The sequence below is a fragment of the Nyctibius grandis genome, chromosome 33 (assembly GCF_013368605.1).
Source record: "Nyctibius grandis isolate bNycGra1 chromosome 33, bNycGra1.pri, whole genome shotgun sequence".
Taxonomy (NCBI): Eukaryota; Metazoa; Chordata; class Aves; order Nyctibiiformes; family Nyctibiidae; genus Nyctibius; species Nyctibius grandis.
In genome coordinates this window covers 2,930,456-2,954,277 of record NC_090690.1, presented here as the reverse complement: position 1 = coordinate 2,954,277, position 23,822 = coordinate 2,930,456, and the positions used below count along the sequence as shown (strand labels likewise).

The 23,822-nt window shown below is 45.3% G+C and overlaps 1 protein-coding gene across 2 annotated transcripts in view; it reads right to left on the bottom strand.

Moving 5' to 3' along the window:
• DPYSL2 (dihydropyrimidinase like 2) overlaps window positions 1-23,822 on the bottom strand; it is a 52,681-nt gene that overhangs the window by 4,850 nt on the left and 24,009 nt on the right. For both annotated transcript variants that reach the window (XM_068421339.1, XM_068421340.1), the window contains exons 4-12: window positions 14,919-15,083; window positions 13,765-13,826; window positions 12,695-12,775; window positions 11,760-11,828; window positions 7,607-7,727; window positions 3,961-4,117; window positions 3,657-3,798; window positions 3,274-3,444; window positions 278-457 (exon numbers count right to left, since the gene is read on the bottom strand). In XM_068421339.1, the coding sequence (XP_068277440.1) occupies window positions 278-457; window positions 3,274-3,444; window positions 3,657-3,798; window positions 3,961-4,117; window positions 7,607-7,727; window positions 11,760-11,828; window positions 12,695-12,775; window positions 13,765-13,826; window positions 14,919-15,083 (1,148 nt within the window). The remainder of the gene's footprint in view (window positions 1-277; window positions 458-3,273; window positions 3,445-3,656; window positions 3,799-3,960; window positions 4,118-7,606; window positions 7,728-11,759; window positions 11,829-12,694; window positions 12,776-13,764; window positions 13,827-14,918; window positions 15,084-23,822) is intronic.

The following is a 23,822-nucleotide window of genomic DNA, read 5'->3' as shown; positions in this document are numbered from 1 at the left end:
CACACTCTGTCTGGGTGTCCCAAGACAGAGAAGAATTAAAGAGGAGAAAAGTAAAATGTGCAGAAAACCCAAGCTCAAGCCAAAGCATATTCCTGTAATGACTCAAGTGAATAGCAAAAATGAAAGAGCAATGAGATAAATATGGCTCCTATCCAGGGAACATTTTCTGTTGCAGAAGTGTGTGTCTGCGAGCCAGGGGATAGCATCTGTTTTCCACCCACTTTAACTCAGGAGTTTCGGTGAGAGAACAAATGTGCATCCAAGCATTTATACTCACCCTGCTTCTTGCTTTGATGCGCTTGTACACGAAGTCAGGGAATGGTTTCCTGGGGATGTATCGTCCAGATCCCTCGGTGACATGGAGATTCCCATCCTCCAGCACGATCTTCCCCTGGCTGATAACCACGAGGGGAGACCCACGGCACTCCATGCCTTCAAAGATATTGTACTCCAGAGACTAGAACAAACAAAAAGACAACATGAGGCAAACATATTAATCCCAGCAAAGCCTGCTGTGCTTTAATTAGCAATCACCAGGCATGCTAATTGCCAAAATTTTAAGGACAGATGGAAGCAAACTCAACAGCATTTACCTGAGTTGTGTGTGCTGTGGTTTAATAGAAAGGCTGGTCTTTATCAGCAATCCAAATATACTGAGGATTCACTCATGCAAAATTTCCATCGCAGCAAGAGGAAATACAGTTTCAAATAAGAATACCTCAAATCCTACCTGTCTAAATGCTTTTAGGCACCTATCTCTTCTGAATTACTGGGGATTTAGGAGCCAAATAAAGTTTTATTTGAGTTTCATACTAAAAATAATCATAATTTTGAAAAGCTGTATTTCAAACCAGTGTTTTGATTGATGGGTCAGGGATCAGGACAATCTTGTTTTACTCTAATGGGATTGCTCATCCTCAGTTAACAGGATTGGAAACATTACACCACAGAAAAAAAGACAAGTTTAAAGGAATCACTGGTAAATGTCCCACACCCATGAAGCATCCTGGGATGAGATGCACTACAACCATGTTATTTGGGGACTGTTACTCTAGTGACCATCTCTGAGACAAATCCAGGTCTTTTTTACTGAGTTAATCATGGAGTTTGCTCTTGAAGTGTGTTGTAAGTATGGGTAGGCTTGACTGCAGATTTACAATTAGCCAGAATGGCGGTTAAACCGACAGTGAACCCGGTCCAGTCTGAAAATAAGTGGTGGCAAAGGAGGCGGCTTGGTTAGAAGCTTATGAATTAGGCTGGTTCCAAGAACAACACCGTCTCCCTCTCTAGCTCCTAATGTTTCCTTGCCAGACAGTGGCAAGAGCAGTGTGAATTCTTGGAAAATGTCCGTATGTCGCTCTAGCATTTAAAAATGTAACAATCATCTGATGCCACATAATCACTACGTCTCCTTGTGTCACAGCAACCGCTCTGCCTGACTTTCAAAGGGGCTTTTGTTTTATACTTGACAAAATTAGGATATCTTGCTTCTAAAGGCATCACTCATATCAATTTCTCCTCTAACACAAGGCACACATGCAGCAAGACACAAAAAAACCCAGCGGGTGTAATGCCAGGTATAACAGGAGATGTAATGAGAGAGGGGAAGAGGTTAGAGCTGGACATGTAAGAAAAAAAGCTGCTGTTTCTTAGACAGCCCTTCAAACTCTTAAACCACTTGCAAACAAGAGCCCTTCATCCTCCATAGTTTTGGCACCCTGTTTGATCCTAAAGATGCAGCCTTTGGTAACAGCTGATCATTGAGTGCTGAGGCCTCTTACACGGTGCAAGAGTTTCAGGGGGATCTGCAGTCCTCAGCCTATAAAACGTTTCTGAATGGTCACTCCACAGGGGAACTGGTTCTCCTTCAGCACAGCCCAGATCTATGGCAAAATCATGGAGTGAATCCTGATTGTACTGGACCATAACCACAAAATAAAGTCTCTGAGTTTTGTGTTAGGGAGTCCAACTCATTTCCTAAAGACAACAGCCATTAAATGGCAACGACTTTCAAACACTCCGTCCAACAAGCTACTTCCAGCCCTCTGAGCTATTCATAAGCACAAGCCCAGGTTCAGACCACTAAACTTGGCACCTAATAGCGGTATGTCCCTGGGTTCCCTCCTCCAAGTCATTCCTCTCCAGACTGGAGGGGTGATGAGTCTGGAAGCCCCTCTAAGGTGACTGAAGTGACCAGACTTCTGAGTCTGGATGCCTCTGTTAGAAATCTAAGCACAAGCAGGATGAATCCAGGCCATCTGTGACCAATTCTGACACAGAGCTAAGTCACAGGGAAGTGAACCAAACCTTTAAAAAAAAGTTTCTTTGTGAGTGTGCCCAGGGATCCAAGTGTGGAAGAAAATTTTGCTCCTTCAGCTCCAGAGTGAATGAAAGCATTCAGGGAAAAAAGAACAAGGAGTTTTTTCCAGGGAAACATTCCATAGGTTCATCGCCAGCAGTGAAACAAGTCGTCAACAAATGCAAACAGTGGTTGCTTTCTCTGAGACAGTGCTCAAATGTCACAGGGAGACTCCAACCAGTCCTTTGCACTGGGACCATTCTGCAGTTTCCCACAGGGTGGGACAGCTTTTTTGACTGTAGCAGCCAGGTATAAGCTGTGGGACACAGCTGCAGGCCACAACCACACAGTGCCTCTAACAGTGCCACCCCAAAGAAACCGGAGGAGGGTTTGGCTAATCTGGGAGCTGCCTTGTGCCTCCCTGTGCCAACTAACATTGGGATGATCACCAGTAAAATCATGTCTAAGGATGACTCCACACACACGTGTCAGATCAGGACGTGGTGTAAAACCACTCAGACTCACTGATCCGGATCAGATCTCCAGCTAAGGTGTCCACGAGCTGATAAGCTTCACTGACACCAACTAGAAAAGGGGCAGTTCACATTCCTACCACTAGTGAGCCAGAAGGTCATAAATGACACATTGTGATAAGAGGCCTTTTGATATTTTAAAAGACTTAAAGAGCTTTCTGTGTGCTCAGATCCAAGCATCCAACACTCAGAAAGAGCAGACAGTCTCTGCTCCAAAGGGAACCTCTAGGTATTCATGTGATTTCAGATTTGGACTCAATCGTCCTCCCTTCTACTCACACAGCTGAGCTGTACTGCGTGTAAGACCAGAGAGGGCTTGGGGCATGGAGAAAACAAAGCCCTGGGTTGTCACGAGCTCTAGTTCTTGGCAGCACAGTCTGGCATTGAAGGAAAAGAGGAGGAAATGAGCAGCAGAGCTCACATCGTAGAAAATATCCTTACTATGTTATGAGTCTTGGCGGAGATTGTCTTGACGCTGTCAGGATCCCAGATCACCAGATCAGCATCCGAGCCCACTGCAATACGGCCCTTCCGTGGGTACAGGTTAAAGATTTTAGCTGCATTTGTGCTGGTCACAGCGACAAACTGGTTCTCATCCATCTTGCCAGTCACCTGGGGAAAGACAAAAGGAGTCACTGCATTAGCCAGGTGGGGACCACTCCAAAAAGCAAAGAGCTGACAGCACAGCAGATTCCCAATGATCTCTATAGGGGAAAAACCCTCAAGCAGAAGGACCATAACAAGCGTCTGGGGGGTGATAATAACACACTGCTGCAGCTCTGAATGTCTAGTTGCAGCCCAAGCCTATGACACGTGTGACATACCACAGCCTTATCCCAGATGATGGACATCCTCTCTTCAGTCCCATTGGTTCCTTCAGGGATCAGGGTAAAGTTGTCCTTCCCAACAGCTTTCTGAGCAGTGTTGAAGGTGCAGTGAGCACTGCCAGTAACCTGGAGGTCTCCACTGGAAAAGACAGTGATAGGTATTTAAGATATTTTATTGTCACAGGTTTACTCCTAATGGTAAAACAGCCTTTTGCTTGCTGGCAACAATAGCCATTATTTTTATCATCCACTGGTCTCATGATGAAGCACATGCTGTATGAACACAAAGAGCTCTACTCACCAGGACAGTAGTGAGTTGAGAAAATCAGGAGTGGTTGGGTCAGGACTCAGTGGTGGGGAAGTAACAAAAGCTGCCGCCTTAGCCCAATTCTTGCTCCAATAATGAGATCCATCAGTGCCCAAGCTGGCTGTGATGGGCTCGCCGTACACCACAGTGCCTACAGAACAGGAATAGAGGCAAATCCCCTGTGAGCACCAAGCAACATCCACCTCCAGCCTGGCTTCCAGGCATGAAGCATCCTTCCGAAAAAGGACAGGTTGGGTAAGTTACGCCAGCATCGCACGCTGCAGGGTTTCTTGGTACTTCCTCTTAAGTACGTGATCACAGAGACACAACATTGGACTGAATTCACTGGCCTGCTTAACCAGGTCATCAGACACCATTAACTCCTGGCCAGTTCAATGCTCTTCTGAAACTATATTATGTTACTAAGGGCATGCTGTTACAAGCAAGCTCTTAATTTTATATGCCTACCTTGAGATCTCTAAAGTAGCACTGAGTGTTTTCCAAAAATCAGTCCCTCAGAATAAGTATCCAAACACCTAAACACCGGAGTTAATAATAAAGGTACTGTCACTGATAAGAGCATGAAGCAGCAAAATGTGCACCGTGCCTTTACACAATTGCTAAGGTCAGTGCTGATTAATTGTGCTTGAAAGGGTTAAAGATTCATTGTATTGTATCCTGGGCCAAGAACCTTATGAAAGAGGCTGAGGGGAATACTGTAAGCGTGAGGAGATCCAGTCTGATCCAGAAGAGATGTAAAAGAAAAAGAATGAACAAAAAAGCAATATTTTTATAGATGTGTATGTATTAAAGATCTAACAAGGCTGGGTTTATTGCAGCAGGCCCTGTGTGTAGATCAGATAAGAGAGAACTCCCATCAAGAAAGTGTACTGCCTACAGAGAAAGCCCATCACAGAGGAATATTGGTGTTTCTGGTTCACAAATGCAGCTCAGGGAAACTGAGTGACTCCCCCAAGGGAACACGGAAAATCTGTGGCAGAACTAGGAAATGAAATCAGATCTTCTGACACTCTGTCCAATGCACTAACCACCAGTGTGTCCTTCCTCTTCATTAATGTTTTTGGAACCACATGAAGGAACAGTGGATCCTCAAGGCCACAATGCTTTGCAAGCTGGAATGCACCAGCAACATCTGCACACCAAGCAGATGCAAGATGCTGCAACTTCAAAAGCCATGCAAGCTGGCAGTCCCACCAATCTGCTCACCAAATGAAACCTTCCTGAAATCTCTGTGAAGTGCCTATCCTTCTGGCTTGAGCCCAGACACTTCATGTATTTCTATCTGCCTGCAAAAGACGTGGGTAGTTAAGATACTAACCCTAAATACTTCAATCAGAAAAGCCTGGCAAAGACAACCCCAGAACTGGTCAGCAGGGTCTTGCACACCTCACCATGCAGAGTACAAAAATATGAACTTTTACATATTGTTTGAGCTGTTGTTACGTCTGTAGTCTCTCAAGCTAGCTGGGAAAGAGTGCACTAGCTGAGGCAGAACGATGCATCAACTGGCCTCATGCTGCTTCCAGGACCACACTGAAACAGGAGGTGTAGGAACAGCCTTTGTCAGAGGGGATCCACCAGCAGAGGAAGAGGCCGTCTGACATCACTTGCCACAAATAGGGTTACGAAATCAGAACAAGGCAAAACACACGCTGGCTATTAATGGGAGGCCTGTTGTGGGCCAATACATTGGGAGGATTGTTCTGCAGGGAGCGATGTTTTCTGCTCCCAGATCTGCCAGCGGCAGAGTCTGCAGGGAATCTCCTCCATACAAATGCCACTGGGAACATCTGGCTTTAAATAACATTCATTCTTCTCCATTTAGCAAATCAATTCCGTTTTGTTTCTGCCTTGGATAGTCTTCAGTTATGTTTCCTCTGTTGCTTGGGAGGGCAAGGCTAGTGTGTGTGGCCCTCCTGGGTTACCCAGTTGGGTAACTGCACACCATTTAAATTGAATTATTTAAATAAAGGAACAGAGAATGGTGTGCCATTTATACCCCAAATTCTCCTTATAAGGAGAAAATGCAATCTGAATGAAAACTGCGTATACTGGAGTTGACTCAGGAGTAAAGTGAAGTGAGTTCTGTGGATCACTCATCTGGGGCAATCCCAGCACCTTTCACAGGCAGTGTACATCCACCCAGGTCAGGTTGTGTTTTATGGCTTCTGCGATGTAAGTGGATGGTCCCTCATCCCAATGCTCCCATCTACTTGCCAGCTAGTGGTCGCAAGGGACAGCGAGCATAGCAAGAGGGTGTTTTTGTTGATGCTGCACCTCTGCGGTGCATATGTCTGCAGTACTTTACCTAGAGAAAGGCAGGGATGCTCCCCTGGCTTATAGGACTGAGCTGTGTGGCCACATCAAGTTGTTTTCTGGGGTAACGTAATGCGCAGCCGCTTTTGCATGTCAACGCATCTCCTCATTTCAGCATGATCTCCACTAATGGAGCTAGGAGTGGAAGGTTTATCCCAAATAGCTTGAGCTGCTTCCACGACACGAACAGAAAGAGATGACTCGGAAACCAGTCCTCCTCACCAACTCTGAACTCATTTAACAGGAACCATGGGACCAAAATACTTCTGAGCCAATACACAAACACCAAGCTGTTTGCTGTGGGAGGAAATTAGCTCTTCTCGCACCAAACACCCAGATGGAAAGTGATGTCATTTGTATATCCATTCGGGCTTATTTAGACTGCACAAATTAAATCCAACCCTTCTGAGTAAAGAAGGGGGAAAATCATCCCTCCTGCTTACTCACCCACCCAGAGCTGCTTTAAATAGAAATTAAGGGTTTAGTCACAGAATAAAGCAGAGAGACAGGCACTCACTGTGCTTCGGAACACTTGCTCCTTGGGAGCAAAACTGCAGGGTTAGGACTTGGGAGAAGCTACTGTCATCACTCAGAGCAGCTCAGCTCCCTCAGAGACTTCGGTTACAGAGAGGTGACACAAGGCAGCAGCATCCATGGCTGGTCTGAGTCTTGCTTCTTGCAACATCCTCAGAGTTATATCAGAGGTGACTGTAATTCCCAGCCTAACCCAGACTACTGATCCCGGTTCCTGTTGGGATGCCAGGCTGTGAGTTACAGCACATGAGGAGTATCTATTTCACAAGCAAGGAGCACAGTGGACAGCTGGATTCGGTAACCTCTTTGGCTACTCCAACTAAATCCAACAGGGCTTGTGAGTCAAGACCTCCAGCAGGACTCTTGGAATCACTTCTGACCCCAGGAAGCAGCTCAGCAGAAAGCACCAAGGAAAGACCACAGCAGCTGGAAGGAGGACACAGCTTGCAGTCTCCAGGGGTATTCATTAAATGGAGACAGCATGGAATTACTCTGTGATAACGTGAAGGCGCGTGACTCGATGTGGCAGGATGAGTGAGGAGAGAGAGGTTCTAGGCTGAACAGAAGAAACTGATCCTGGCACTGATACTGCCCCTGAATACTTGTCTGTGGGAGATGAGACAGATGCAGTTGCTTAGGACCTTTTAAAAAAGAGCCTGGACAATAACACTGGAAAAAGAAACCTTTCCTGCAGGGATGAAACTTATGCTGGCAAGGAGTTGAACTGCATGAGCTAATAGGGTGCTTCCATCCAAGGGAAATAACTTACCCTTTTTCCTGGCTTGAGCAATGACATCAGCTGCACTTTTGCTCATCACCTTGGTGATATAGAGGGGGCAGTTGGTTTGGTTGGCGATGGTTATTGCCCGGTTCACAGCCTCCGCCTCCACCTGAGAAACGAAGTCAGCAGCAAGTTAACGGTATCCCCATGTTAGCATATCCCAGTCACCCTCAGAGGGTCAAAGCCTCTGCTTTCACAGGAAAACAGGGTGTGCAGGGCCGAGACGAGACCTTCCACCTCTCCGATTCTGAGCCAGAAGTATGTACAGTGTAATCAGGATAATTAAAATGACATCAAGCTGTAGTACCCTCTCCTTACTACCTTTTCTCCCAAAGTTTCTCTGCAAGCAGACCACATCCTAAAATAACACTCCAGGTGCCCAAGGAATGATTAAGAATGGAATTAAGGAATCAGAATGATTAAGCCCCTTCTCTAACCTTGACAAAAATAAGCAACTAAATGTTGAAGCAACAGAACTATTCATGTTCCAGCCCACGTGGAAGAGAGATGCTGTAGCCACATACTCTGGTAAGCCACGTTTGCAAACAAGCCTCCTAAATTGTACCCTCCACTCCAATATCTGGCTTGGGATCTGACAGAGGGTGAACCACCTCATAAATCAACTACTTTTTCTTGCATGTGTAGAGAGATAACCTCAGCAAGACTGAGGGTCACTTTATAACTACAGCCTTAGAATGAACGTCATCACCCTGTGACAGATCACACATCCTAATCAAAGCTCTCCAGATGACAGATTTAACAACAGGGTAACGCTCAGTGCCTACTACCATGGAGAACTGAGCCTGCAACACCACAGACATTTTCCAAGCAAACAACAGAGGAAACTGAAACCCAGAGCAACCAGACACCTGATTCCCAAATGCAAGAGGCCACCAGCACCTCCCGTGGACTCCAGTGGGATTGGCACGTGCTCAGCACTTCTGAAAATCTGTTCTACAGTGACTTATCACAGGCCAAGTGCCACAAGGGTTAAAGCCCCAGCCTGTCACCACTCCAGGGCTTGTGACTAGTCCTCCCTGCAAGGGAGCTCTCTCACTGCAACACTTGCAAGTCATGTTTCCATGCTGTGCCTCAGTTTCCCCACTTGCAAAGCAGGGATAAAACACACATCTCCGGACTTTGGACTAAAAGGCATTTGAGCAACTGCTAAGCAGGAGGAGAATATTTTCTGCACAGCAGAGAACAAGGCTGCTGAATTCATGCCTTGTGCCCAGATGCTATGGTGACAGGCACATAACAATAACCCAAGGACTAGTCCAAAGGGGAATGTTTGCAATTACCAGTATGCATTAGAAGCCCTAGCACAGCAGTTCTCTTGGAAAAAAAGACAGATATTTCCTGGAGCACTTGGACTTCTTGTGCTTTCAGCGTTTTTGTGGCTAAAATAAAAACAAAAAATGATGGATCGCTCCGAAAAGTCATCACAGCATGATCTGAGCTATGAGGGGGAGAGTTTTGCAGAAAGTGATGGGTGATGCTGACTTGGGATGGTGGTGTCTTAATTAAGGCTCCCTTTGCTGGCTGGAACAACATGCTGAATACCGTCACCTTGGCTCAACCCAGGTTACTGAGGTGAGCAAGCTGAATCCTTGAGTCAGCAGTGAAACTTAAGCCTTAATTCATGCCTTCTGCTCAACCTGGGAATTCACAAGATGTGTACGCTCCAAGAAACACACAAACGCACATGGCCAGACCCTGAATGCTTCACTCTGACGTAAGTCTCACTGAATTGAGTGGGAGTTTTGATTGAATAAATATTTCAGACTTGTTCAACAACTCCTGCTAGCTTGCTGTAGATGGAGGTCTGAATTAAGCAGCTCTTCAGTAAGATGACAACTGTCATAAAGTCCTTAGGACAGGCTTTACACTCTGCAGCGTGAAAAGCCAATTCTAGTGTTAAGAGCACCGCAGAGGGAAACCAAGAAACATCCACTCATCAACAGGAATTATGATTTGCTGCCACTCTCAGAATCTGGCCTTTATCACCAGCCAGCTTAAAGGGAGTCGTATGTTTTTAAAAACACAAAGTTACTCCTGCGTTGGAGAAAAGGAGGGGAGGGAACCAGATGACATCGTTTCCTGCTCTGTTTCCTAAGACTTTCAAGGAGGAGGTTTTTGGACCAAGTGTTTCCACTCTGGGCAGACAGCAGAGTTCAGCTGCACAGAGGCTGCCCCGTGACATCAGGAAGAGGCTTTACTGATCCTCATTTGAAGCAGCCACGTGTCCTCAGGCAGCCTTCCTTGCTATACCGAGAAAGAACACATTTCTGCACAGCTGTAACAAACCAACCAAGCCAGGGAACCACACAGTTCACACTTTAAAGCTCCTGCTCCATTAAGGATGAGCTTTGAAGTAGCCACACAAGACTTGGCTAGTTTGATGGCCAGATACTTTAAGGTAAGGAACAGCCTTCCTTTGAAGTCAACACAAGTTTAGGGGTGCTCCACAGATGAGCCCCAAGTGTCACGTCGGCATCTGTTCCCGCTCTCCTGATGCAAGCCAAAAAATATGTAAAAAAAAAAAAAAATGCAGCGGTGGGTGGGTGGGTGGGTGGAAAGCTCAGTGCGAGTGTTTGCTCACAACTTTCAGGAAGTCAAAAATCCCAGCTCCTGGAGCCAAACACAAATTCTGTGAAGATTCACATACTGCCCAAGTCGAGCATTTTTTTTTCCCCTTCTGCATGAAGCAACTGAATGATTTATATTCCTACTGAAATCTCTCTGGATGCAGCTTGTCTGAACCAAGGGGAGGAAATAAAGAGGGAGCATGAGGGGCACGTGTGGATGATCTCACACACCCAGCTTCCAGCTGCCACATCTGGCAGTCAGCAAAGCCCCAATATCTTGGAGGAACAAAAAGAACTGCCTGTACACCACAGATGGACTTCACAAACCCCGAATGCCATTCCGAGGTGTCTAACTGAGAGATACTGAAAGACTGGAAATGAAGAATGCAATGGGAACCAACCTGAAAAACAAAGCTTTAAGGTTCTTTCTTACTCTTGAGATTTATTTTAAAGACTTAGAGGGAGTGAGAGGGATTGGGGTGCTTGACCCTAGAGAAATCAACGGGCAAGTATGGATGTTAACTATGTTAAAGTGCTGGGCTAAGATGTGAGCATTAGCTCCCCTCTCTGGTACATACTTTCTGTGCCTTCAGCAAACCACTTAGTCCCTTGGTGTAAAAAATCCACCATGGGTAAAATTAAATGATCATTAAATGATCAAATATTATGGTAATGGAAGTTATGCAAGTGCCTAAGACAGCAGGTCAGGATTTGAGCACGTATTAAAAATTTCTGCTGATTCAGAGGAAGTCTTGCTAAAATAAGGACCAAGAGAGAAGCCCAAGAGATGAGATCTAGAAAAGTCAGTGGCAGAATCCTGCCTACATAAAACCAAATTCTGAAGTCGTTACTCACACAGAACTCAACTGAAAGCGATGGGAAACTACAAGAACTTCAGGGTCTAGCTCTGTAAAGACCAACATCATCAATCAGAACACATAATTCTTCAGGGACTCCATCTTAAAGTGTTCCTGTGCAATGGCTGGATCAAGGAATTAGTGATTCAGGTAGACTGTGCTCTACCTGTGCTTCAGGTTCAACATTTTCTACATCTCCTAATGTAGGATTCCAGTTTGGACTACCAAAAGGCTGAACTGAAGATGTGCTAAGTACCAACAGCTCTCTATCTTGAGCTTCTCATGGGCTCTGTGGTTCAAACACATCTCACCTCACTTTAGACACCTGATGAGTGAGCAGAGCCTTCACAGACTCTCTCTGACAATTAACAGAAAGAGATGAGCTTTTCCACAGGGTGAATAAAATCTTAGGCTGGATTAATTACTCCCTGGAGATGTCCCCTTCTCCAGTACAGAAGCTGAAGGGGCTCCTCAATTCCTCCTAAGTACCCATTGCAGTTAGTCTCCAGAAGGGACTAGTTACTAGTTAGTCCCTAGAAGCATCTTAGCCTCTTCCCTTGCCCCACGCAGCAATAATGTTTACAGCCAGGCTGAAACTGTGTTTCTGGCCACATTCATCCCAATACGAAATACTTAATGTCAATGCAGAAACGTTATAAATTGGGAGAGTAAATGCAAAGGCGGTAAAGTCCTCACCTCTTCAGGTCTGCTCAACACATGCCCCTCAGGGCCTGTGATCCCCAGTTCCAGGATCCTTTGTTGCTCCTAAGGCAGAGAGAAAAAAGAGCAGGAAAAAGATTTAAAGCAACATGCATTTTTTTCTTGCAGCAAACACAGCTGTTTGAAAGAGATACAAGTGAGATCCTAGGCATCTGTGCTAGCTAATAATCACATGGGGGTTTACATAAGGGCCTTACAACCAGAGTCCTGTCCAACTTCCCCTCTTGAGAATAAGCAGAGCTCACAAAACCCTTGCTGATTTGTTCACAGGAGGTCAGGGAAAACTTCACACGGGGTTCATAGCCCCTCGACTTTCACTACTCATTTGCATCTATAAAATAATCTCTAAGATGTAGAAAACAGTTCCTCATGAAAAAATCATCCTGCAACTGCAGGCGACTGGGCTCAAAGCCTCAGGTGGGTTCTTCCCCAGTCAAACAATACAGAAATCCTCTGCAACACCCAGTTTTGCATGCTTGAGACATAATGTATGAGTTGATCTGGAGATCAGATTAAATCCAAATACATTATTAACATTTCCTCTTTGTTGCTGTTCAAAGGATGAACAGACCCCAAACATCAGCATCCCAGGTACTGAATGAAGCTATTTCCCTTCCCACTCCCCCAGTCTTAGTTACTGCAGTGACAGTCACACCCAGTGTCCTCCACTTATGGGGAGAAAGTCAGAGATGGCCGATATCCACCACGAACTGAAAGCTGCCACGAAAACCTGCTTTATCAGTGGCAATGAAGGGGATAAGATTTGATGCACAGCTCTGCTTGCATCCTTGATACAGCTATGCCATGCTTTTAAAAGCCTTGGTGATTTTCTGTTTGCAAAGGGGGAATCAAGAGTTTAAATCCCTCCCAGCATTTTGAAGTTAATAATTCACAGAACAAACATCACATACCTCAGCAATGATGTCACCATTCTCAGCATGCACTTGAGCTGTTGCACCGATATCCCGGATTACACTCAGGACCTCATAGATCTGGAAGACAGAAAACACACATTACAATATACCCTGAGTGTACACTCGGGTACACACCTATTATAAAGGGTATGCTCCAGACTCCTTCAGCATACGGAATTTCACAGAACAGAAAAGAGAAAGAGAAGCATTAAGAAATAGAAGATGTGGTTTGCTGGATAGATATGATCCGTTTTCCTGCCTATAACTGAATTTCCCAATCTGTACAGTCATGAAAAAAACACCTTTACATTCCATTTTCACAGAGAACCTGCACCCACCGCTCTCTGCCTGGGACAGAAGCAGTGGGATTTCCCACTCCAGCAACCAGCTTGAGAGGGCTCAGGTTGAGTAACCCACAACCGACGCTGGCTCTGTCAATGGTCACTCATTAAAATGCTTACAGAGTCATTAGAGATAACTGTCATACACCACTGCCTCCCCTGCTGTTCCAAGTGACTCCCAGGCATTCCTCTCCTCCCACCACATTTAGAAATATAAACTGCCCATCCCAACAATTAAATGTACCCAAACGTATCCACCAGAATAGCAAATGGGAGGGCAATTCCTTCTTAAGGTCCCAGCAATTCTAACGCTAAAGCCAGAAACCCACTTCTGGCCCAGGATCAGTTTCAGCTTATAAACACACAGAGCAGTTACGCCAGAGATCTCGCTGTCCTGCCCTGCGCCTAGGCATAAAGCAGCAATTTATAAAACTGCCACTGCTTCCACACCAAAGGAGCTGGAATAGAACCTTAGATCTCTCAAAATGAGGGTTTTGCCATTGCATTCCCCAGCCAAGCCTTTCAGGGTTTGTTGTTGGTTGTTTTTTTTTTATTATTAAAAAAAATAATCTTCAAACCAGAGCTCTGGGTACTGTTGCAAATCTTCTGTACTGTTACGCATACAAAGATTGAAATCAGAAGAGAGTGTCAGATCGCACTGTATTGAATTTAAACCCTTTTATGTGACTAATGCACAGCTTGCATGTGAACATTAAGCCTTCCTACCTGTGAATCAGTCAGCTGAAAGCGATCTTTGAAAGCCATGTAAACCAAGAAGGAGTTCACACCTGGTAGAAAGAGAGCAAAGGAATTATCTTTAACATACATATTGCAGGCATAGATAAAGCTAGAGAGAAGACGCCCCCCTCAATCAGCCCCCCAGCAAGCAGTAATGATGGGCGGACAAATAAATGAGTTTAATCTGCTGTGAAACGTGTACACACATGTGCACGCACACGGACACAGGCACTCCCCACAGATCACAGCGTCAAGCCAGGATCTCCTCAGCCATGTGGCATTTATTAACACAACTGATGAGAATGGAGGAGCCTGCACTCCAGCCGTGGGGACAGCTAAACCCCCAGGCTTCCACTTAACATGGAAATAAGAATAATTCTGTGGATTCAGCACTGCAGGAGGTTGAGTAAAAAAATAAGCAAAATGCATCACACACAAAAGCAGAGCCTGGGCCTGGCTGCCTGATCCCCCACTCCCTCCTGCGAGAGCGATGGGAAATCTGTGGCTCTGAGCATGTTCATACTGACCAAGGCACAGGGAGTGCTCCTAAGTCGCCTTCCCCTCTCCTGCCTTCTGAACCAGTAAAAGCTTTTACCCAGCACGTGTGGGAAAGCACTTATTAGGATGGAAAAGGGTGGGTTTTTAACATACAAACAGGATGGAAAATTACTCTAGCCTAAGGATGAAACGTCAAGGAAATTAAAGAGGGGAAAAACTTATGAGGTCATTTTATTCAGCTCTTCTCCACTTTTAGCAACCAGTGCTGGATTGCTCCTCCTAGGCCTGATTCTCCCCTTGTTTACAACAGTTTAATGGCCAAACCTATCACCTACGTGCATTAATGAAAATCAAAGCACCGCCACTGAACAAAGGTGCTCCTCTGCAGGGCAGCAGCAAGAGATTCACCCCTCCAAAATCAGTGCTAACACACTGCAGCGGCTCCGGTGTGCAGCATCCCCCTGAGCCCTCTACAACAGTGACTGTCCAAACCTCCACGAGAAGCCAGAATGGGCCAAGTTAATGTCAGGGCCCAAAACAGCTTTATTGGGATCCAAGAGTAAAATATTTCACAAGCAACAGTCCTAAAAACCAGGGGAGCCAGTCCTAAAAAACAAGGAGGGGAAAGGCTTCCCTGAACTTACCATGATCTTTAACCAGAGCTTCCATCTCCTCCTGGACACCTTTATGCCACTCGGTGATATCCACATGCAGAGAGTAGTCGCAGCAGGATTTGCTGTCTGCCCATTCTCGCCACTGGTCGAACGCAGTCAGCAAACTGGTCCCTGGCTCAGGAACCACGTGGTCAACTGGGAATGACAACCAAAGCATTGGTAAATGGCTGGCGCAGTAGCTTTCCTGGATGTCCAAGATAGAAAGCATGCTTTGCAGAGGTTGCTGCAAAAACAAGACATCCTCTTCCCCTTAAAACATCCGAGTTTGAAAGACCTGGTTTCTAAAGCCCCACATGTGAGAACGCAGCCAGAGCCAAAACTGAAGGAAATAGTTCAATTACTACAGCCTGTTTACTGCAATTGTTTATGAATGGAGCAAATGAAATCCCAGGGCAGCAAACACAAAGCACTGCAGAGAGCTCTGTAAACACCGCTCCCCTGTTTGGTGACAAATAAACAACGACACAGGGAAGATCCCCTGTGAGCATCAGTCAGCAGCTTTCAGTACTCAGCACCTCCTGTTCAAGCTGTGCCTTGGTCCGTGCCTCCAGACATGCTAGAAAAGATGTCCAAAGAGGGCAAAGACGTATTACTGGTGTATTACTGCACCAGAGATGCAGAGCAGCTTCAAGGGTAACAAAAGAGATTGGATCTGAAGGTTAGTGTTCCTCCCAGTGATCTGAACAGCATTCAAGTTTTTATTTGAACACACGGGATCTCTAAGATCTTCACTAGACACAGTGAAATGAAAGAAGCGAGCCAGCATCTCAGAAACTGAACTGCTGCTGAGAGAGTAGGAAAAGCCTGTGGGACTTCAGGGGTCACAAACTGGGCAGGCACTGTTGGGGAGGAGGAGAGAGTCCTGGCTTGATTTTACATCAAATCACACAAAGAAATAAAAAGTTGCTTCAATTATCAGCAGAGAAATTCAAGCAGTTTATTTTTAACTTCACTGGTGAGTATCTGGGCTGCCACCAGCTCAGCAGTTAGCTCTAAATCACAACTGGGATAAGACACAAAGTCCTTGGGCCCTGCTCGCTCTCAGTGAAGTACAAAGCTTTGCTTCGCCCCCCACGCAGACACATCAGCCTAGATTTACTGTTTTTGCACTGCCTTAAGAACTGTATTTACACTGGGAGCTCTCGACCCACTGCAAAAGGAGGACAAGAGGACATAGCCTCAAGCTTCGCCAGGGGAGGTTCAGGTTGGACATTAGGAAGCATTTCTTCTCAGCAAGGGTCATTAGCCATTGGAAGGGGCTGCCCATGGAGGTGGTGGAGTCCCCATCTCTGAAGGGGTTTACGAAAAGACTGGACATGGCACTCAGTGCCCTGGTCTAGTTGCCATGGTGGTGTCAGGGCAATGGTTGGACTCGATGAGCCCAGAGGGCTCTTCCAACCTTATTGATTCTGTGATTCTGAGGATTGCCCAAAACAGCCACCCTTCCCGCAAAGCTCTGCCCACCCTCTCTCCCTTTGGCAAAGGTGACTATGTGACACGTAGCAAAACGGCAACTAAAATATTTGTGCTTTTCCAAGAGCCTTGTGTTTGCCCTTCGAAGTACCACGCCAGCCTGCAAAGGGAAGGATGTGACGTACAGCTCTTTGCCCATACATCGGTAGTACAGCTGCAGCTTTGATCAGCACTGGCTTAGGGGTTCAGGAGTGGCTGGTGGCCGGTGTCCTGCCCATCAGAGAAATCTATGCTAGGAGTGAAAGCTCTGAAATTTGCTTGGTGACTGGCATCAGATAAAGGATATGCTTTTCACCACTCTCGGGAAAAGCAACCCAAATTTAACCAGGCAATAAACTGTCCTGTGCTTAAAAAAAAAAAAATCATCCAATTTCTGTTCCGTGATCTCCTCCTCCCCAGTGGTCAGAAACCTTCCACTAGCTTCCAGACCGAACTGTTTCTTGGCCAGTACGTAGCCCCTTGACACTCTGCCAAAGTTAATCTTTAGCTTAAGTAGTACGAACAACAAGGAGAAAAATAACATTCTCGCTGCGTTACCAATGGGATACAGAGAAAACCCAGGTTTTCACAAAAGGCCAGTGCCTCAACACAAGAGCTGTCTTCCTCAGCCCACTGACTAATTAAAAAGCCCCAAAAGCCCATTTAATCTCTAACACATCACAGTAATAAATCCGTCTCTACTGAAGGTGAAAGGTGCTCTAAGAACTCTGTCAACCCCAAGATGATACACGGCTTATGGGCATCAGAAAATTCTGCCTGGGGGCACCAAGGGGTTAACACAGTGGAGTCTTCCCAGCCCAGCATGGAGCCCCCAGGAATGACTCTGGTGTCTAGGATCAGAGCTTTATCACCATCTTATTTCATATGCTGCCCAAGTATGACTAATGGGAGTTTGTGGAGGGAGTGGGAGAGGGGGTAAGGGAGCTCTATCAGATCCTTGACAAAGTCAAACCACAGCTGGTTACAATAAGGCTAAGGGATGGAGGTAGTGGTGCATGCGTGCATGGAAGTCAGCTCTGGGGACTGGGAATATCTCATATGGAAGCTGCGCTGCTGACACATCTCATAGCAGGTCCCTTGAGCTCACAGATAGCCAAATCACCCATCATCCCTATCAAAACTGAATGCAGTTTGTTTCCATAGCAGCTTTCTGCCAGGCAAATATACTGATCGACCACTTCGCAATATTCACGTGGAAGAAGTCAGCAAGAAGGCGGCCTGAACGCGCAAGGTAAGCCAACAGCCTTCAGAAGCCTGTGATTTAACTAGTCCAGAGAGACTCGACGAAGGAGCAACATGGTAGAGCATCCATAGAGCATACATGGCACCCTGGAGCAGGAAGGAAGCTATGGTGCCACAGGTGAGGCAGCAGAAGCAGTAGATGCTGCACGTAAGACATGAGCAAGGTGGATGTAACCCTAAGTGCTAGTCTAGAGGTAATTCAGACACAAATGCAAATGTCTCCTCGATTTTACCATCCCTTGTTACAATGGAAAGGGCCAAGTACAATGCATGATCATGGCCTACATCCCTACCTGCTAGGGCTCATGAAAGGGTTGGGGTTTTGGTGGAGTTTTGTTGTTATTGGGGTTTTTAAAGTAAAAACATAATAGCTAGAGCCCAAATAAGCAAGAATGAGCATAGATCCTTTACAGGAGAAGAGTCAAGATTGATTCTTCACCTGCTGTTAAAAGAACTGAGCATTGCAACTACTTCTGCCTATTGGTATGGATAGGAATCACCCACACACAGCTCAGAGGAAGTTCTGCTTCCAGTCCTCAGGCACAGCTTAAGAGCTCAGAATAAAACAAAAAGCTTTTTCTTTAAGGTCCCTGTGCTTCAGATCACTACAAAGCAGCTGATCAAAGCTCCATCCGCTGCGTTCCCACAGCCCTAGGTTCCCAAGATGACCCTTGGGTATGATCCGCCACAGGACCAGGGACACAAGGTCTTCTGACCCACCAAAGCACGCAGCAAACCCAGCCGTGGAGGTTACCCTGGAGGCTTCCCATGCGAAAAGCAGTGTGCTGTCCTGACCTCCCTGAACCGCCTCTCTCTAGGGAACCCGACAGCTTGCTGCCCCATCTTTCACTCTTTCATCTCGGAAAGCAGGAAAGCAGGAGTGGCCTCACGTCTGCAGGACGCACTCCAGGCAAACTGTTGCAACACAGACTGTTGTCACCCCTTTATTCTCTAGACCACTACAGCCTTGATCTCTTCTTGCTTCCAAGCCCAGATGTTTTCTTCCTGTTGTTGATTATTGCTGTACAAATGATGTCAGCTGCTGAGGTCTGAAAAGGAAGTTGCCAGCGCAATTTAAGCTCAAAGCTTGCTCCAAAAACAGAAACAAAAGAAAAAAAAAAAAAGGGAAAGATCATTTAAGCATCACTTCATCAGTACTGAAACCTTCAAAGGAGGAATTAAATAGCTTGTGGTCCTTGCAGTGGCTCCCTCAAACAGGGCGAATTTCAGACCTAATCCTAGTGTTTCTCTTTATTTAACATACACTCTCAGCAAGTTAAATGGCAAAGTCAAGGTTAGGATTACAGTGGTTTCTCAGCTACGAACAGAAAACATTGTGTAGATTTATCTCTTAACCTTCTGAGATAGAGAATCCCAAAACGCAACAGCCGATGGCTTAGAAGCAAGCAAGCTGGTTTACATCAGCAAAGTTAACTGCTTTAAAAAAAAAAAAATGAAAAAAAGGATCTGTATTTTACAAATCAGCTAATTTTTCCCTTGGTAAGATACTGACAAGATTCCAAAATTACTACATAGTCTGTTTATCTTCTTCCTAGACAAACCAAGCGTTCACCTCCCTTCGGAAGGCAGTGGGATTTGAGCACCTGCGTACCCAACATGCCGTGACTGTTCCAGCCACAATCACCAAGACTCTTAATTACCTCGCCGACATGCCTGGTTTTGCTCTCCCGTCATTACATACAGTTTCGCATCGCTTACAAGGTGCATCTGCTCTGACTTCGAAGTATTTCAGCTCCCACCCACCCATCATCCATGGCTGTTTTTCTGCCTGTCTCGCTCATGATCCTTCAACTCCTCCTTGGACAGATTAATCGGCTCAAGATTAAAGGCAGACAATGAGCTGAAGTGAGACAACACCACTAACCACTGTTAGCTTATCTGTGTGGCTTTAATATACCAGAGCTGGCCTTCAGCCACGCTGAAATGTTATGTGTCCTGGGAGCCAAAATGCTTGAACGCTGTGGGGGAGAGATAACAACCACCAGTGCATCAGGCACTCAGTGTTAATTAAAAGGGGAAGGCCAAAACTTAGAGGAATTGATTTAAGGGGAATTTTCCAAGTATGGGGGAAGATAAAGTAGTATTGTTTTAACATAAGCATAAAAAAATCTGAGTAGGGCAGGAGAAGTGACAGCATCAGTTTATAAAGCACTGGCATTTACTAATCACATCGCTGGTCAGTGTGTGTATTACGGGTTGGCTTTAAGCACACCTTTGTTCTTCGTTCAGCTGCTGTATCTCCTCGCTTACTTTAAAACCATACGGGCCCAGCAGTGTGCACAGCACGCTTAAAATGGCGCCCACCTCAGCTTTAAACAGTGGCTTTTTAAAGGGCTGCATCGCATCTTGGCTTCCTCTCACAAACTCGGCTACACTGCGGCTTTCTGGTCCTTAAGAGCTTTTCTGCAGCAGGGGGTATCTGCAGCTCTCGCTCAGGCCCTGAACAAGTGCCCAGTCTGAGAGCGGAGGTGGCTGTTCAGCGCAGGCACGAGGGATCACACACAGGACTGGGGATTTTAACCAACAGCCTACAGGATGCTTTGAGACTGAAGCCATAAAAAATCCCATATAATCTGTCTCTGGCACTTTGAAGCTCTCAAAAAAATGCAGTTTAAGAGCCGTGCCTTTGTATTTTTGACCCCTCACTAAGCTCAAGAGAAATTATGGCTTCAGTGGGAGAGCTGCATTCAGCTGTTAGCCTTGCCTTGAAAACAAAACTGTACTTTTTGGATGGATGTCCTCATGGGTGGGGATTAATGGGTTTTATAGTTTCCTGGTATTGTGGCCTGTTCAATTTTTTTCTTTTTTGCATCCTGCCCCATTTGAGCAGGCCTTGGCTTGCTAACAGCCCCTTCCTGGGGTTTCTATTAATAGTTCTTGGTTCCAGCTTTCCCCTGTAAAGGTTTTTTTCAGCTGGTTTAATTACGTGTCATCTAAACCACGCATGAAATTCTTCTTGGTCTTAAGTCTTCTTCTTGAACTCCACTACGGAAAGAGAGAAACTATTTGATATGGACAATATGAACATGAATTAGGGTCAGATGTTACAAAAATTGTGTTTGTAATAAAACCATGCGTGCAGGGCTCCAGTTGCTATTATAAACTGCAGTTTTATATATTATTTCCTGCTCCTACTAGCATTAAATATGCCTATTGTTTAAGAGGAGTTTATAAGGTGAAAATCCCTAACATCTAAGCTTCACTGTTAGCAGGCAGATTTCCCCTACCCAAAACTTTAAATAGCAGCTTGATCACTATAAACACATCTGCCTGTTTAATACTACTTAATCTTCACAGTAACTGCATGCGATGAAATCTGGTGAATTTATTGAGTTGTACATTCTGTCACAAACCATTTTATTGAGAGGTTGTAATTAAATTCAGCCCTGGTAATTGCACAGCTCCCTGCTTAGAAGGCTGGAGCTGTTGCTAGTCTATGGCTGCAGCAGTATTCTCCTGGCACTGGTATGAACTGGGAGTAATGCTGTGAAAGGGAGTGGAATAAAATCAATACATGTGAACTAGAAGTCAGGCCCTTGACTGACCCCAGAAGTTTCACAGAAGCTTATCCCATAATCACAGACCTTATTTCATCCAGAGACTTCGAACTCTCAGCTAGTAAAATACCACAATCCCTTCTACTATTAGTTACTTATCATGACCTTTTTACGTGACAAGAAATTGAGCTACCAAAAGCTGCCTTGTCCAGTAACACAGCTGTTCAGAAGTCAAGCCTCCCAGCATCAAGACTTCTGCTTGAAGTATTGAAATGCAATTGCCAGGTCACCGGCTCTGCATCAGCTTAGGCTAGAAAGAGACCTCAGCATTTCTTCTGAGCTCAAGAATCCCAAATCAAGTAACCTAAAAGAGCCTCACATCTCCTATGTTCTGATTTCATACCCAGTTCTTCCTCTGAACCACACTCCAGGTCATGTTTTTGATCTAGGACAAGAAAGGATAGTGACAAGATCGCTTTTAAGGTTACCGTTTCACGTATTGGCCTACCTAAGCTGACACACTTGTAGGTAATGAGGAGTCAAACGAAGAATTTTCTTAACATCCTGGATCCAGCACTCAGATTTTAGCTTTGCACATTGTGGGGATTTATTCCCGCATTATTTTATTGTCATTTGCTTTTTTCCCCCCCAAGAAAAGACACTGAAATAAAGAGATTATTCTGAAGAGTAACAACACTCTGCACAGAAGAGCATTTACCGGGCTAACACAACTACACGAGGACTGTTCACTTGTCTGTCTGCCAAACGAACAGAAGAAAAGGCAGGCTAAATGGCATCGCATGTTGTTTTCTGTCAGTTTAGATCCAGTTTATTAGACTCCATGCAGAGAATCAGGAGCTGGACCAGGCTCAGAAGAATTAGACATATCCGTGCTACACTGATTACATTTTCAGACTGCAATGTTCTGTTATTCCCTCACTGATGTCATACAGATATTTCACTTGTCCTTTTAGCTGATGAGATCCAAAATATGATTAATAATTTAATGCCAGCTGGACACAAACGTAAAGAATAGGGGTCTGTAATGTCCAAACAGCAATTAATAACCCTCTGCAACAGCTGGAACGACTACGTATTTAGATCAGATCAAAAAAGGCTCCATTTCTTTACAGTACAGGTTTATTGTACATCCAAGCTATGCTTGTACCTCAGGAGGTCACCATGAGAGAGGAGGCGGGAAGCCAAGTTCAAAAGTTAAGTGATTCCAAGATTTATTCTTTCTTTTAGGCATACTCCACACTTGAAGCCCATCAAAAAAAGTACACAGGACTTCAAAGACTTCCATATAAACTGGCCTGTAAACCTTGAGGGAATGGGATTGAGAAAACCTCTGTTTGTAGCCATGGATTTCAAGTCAAGACAAAACAGAACAACAGATCCAAGGGGCAAAAGTTTGATCAGAAACAAGAGGACAAAAGATCGTGTGCGGTAAGCCAGTTCTGTCCATCTCAGGTCAGTGGAGATATACCCTGCCCCCCAGGCTTTTTCCACTAGCCGGGAAGCTGGAACAATTCTGGATTTGCATCATTGTCGCCAAGACCAGATTTTGGCTTGTCAGCTTCACTTCATTGTCCATGGTTGTCTCAGGGGGGCATTGGAGATGAAGAGGAACACAACTGCAGCATGGGAATTTTTACAATGGACATTTGTGATGGTTCTGAGAGGGCTTTATGCTTTCAGGACTAGAAAGATGAATTTTTTCCCTAACAAAATAAACTAAATGCAAGAGTTCTGATCCTAGAGAATAACTTTTTTTTTTTTTTTGACAGCTTGTGAAGGAAATAGTGGCGGGGAAGACCTGCTTTGTGAACGTGTCCTTTACCTCTGTGTATTTGCCATATAAACATCTCCCCTCACTGGACAAGGACTAGACACTTCCTCTTCTCATGGCTGTGATGAAGAGACATCATGCTTTGCGGAAGAGGTTTTCATCAATCACCATCATGCCACATCCACTTCTGGAAAGACACCAGGAGTCCCCATTCTGTTGTCAGTTAAACCACTGACTTTGATGACTGTCAAACAGATCTATAGACAAGGAAGCGAGGACTGAATCAGACCCAAATGTCCATGTGTCCCTAGAGAAAACTGTGGTGGGATCTGATGGAGAGGTGCAGCAGAAGCTATTTTCTAACAAACTTATTGTAGGACACAGATCAAGCAGCACATTCACACTGCACACATCAATTTTCTGACTACACCTAGCCATCTGCTAAGGCTAATATTGCCTGAAAAAATAGTTATTGAGAGTGCTGTGATAATAACCTGTAGGAGGCTCTAACAGAGCATCCTTAGTTTAAACAGGAATTCTGTTACAGTCCCCAACTGCCAAATTTCCTTCCTCCAGGTCTGAAATAGCCCTGTCCAGCCTCTGCACCAGTCTGGTATCTTCCCAGGCCTATGAAACCCCGCCTTGTTTGGGAGCACAAAGCACCATGTTTGAGGGAGAAAAGGATGCGCTCCTGGGCATCACCTGATCTGGCCAGCCAAAGATGGACACTGCCTTTTATTTTTTCCATGCACTAAGCTTCTACAGGCACCTCTTACATTCTAGACTTAAGAACATCCTGCACAACTACATTTTTCTCCAACTACCGTTGTGCCACAAAGACTTTACAAA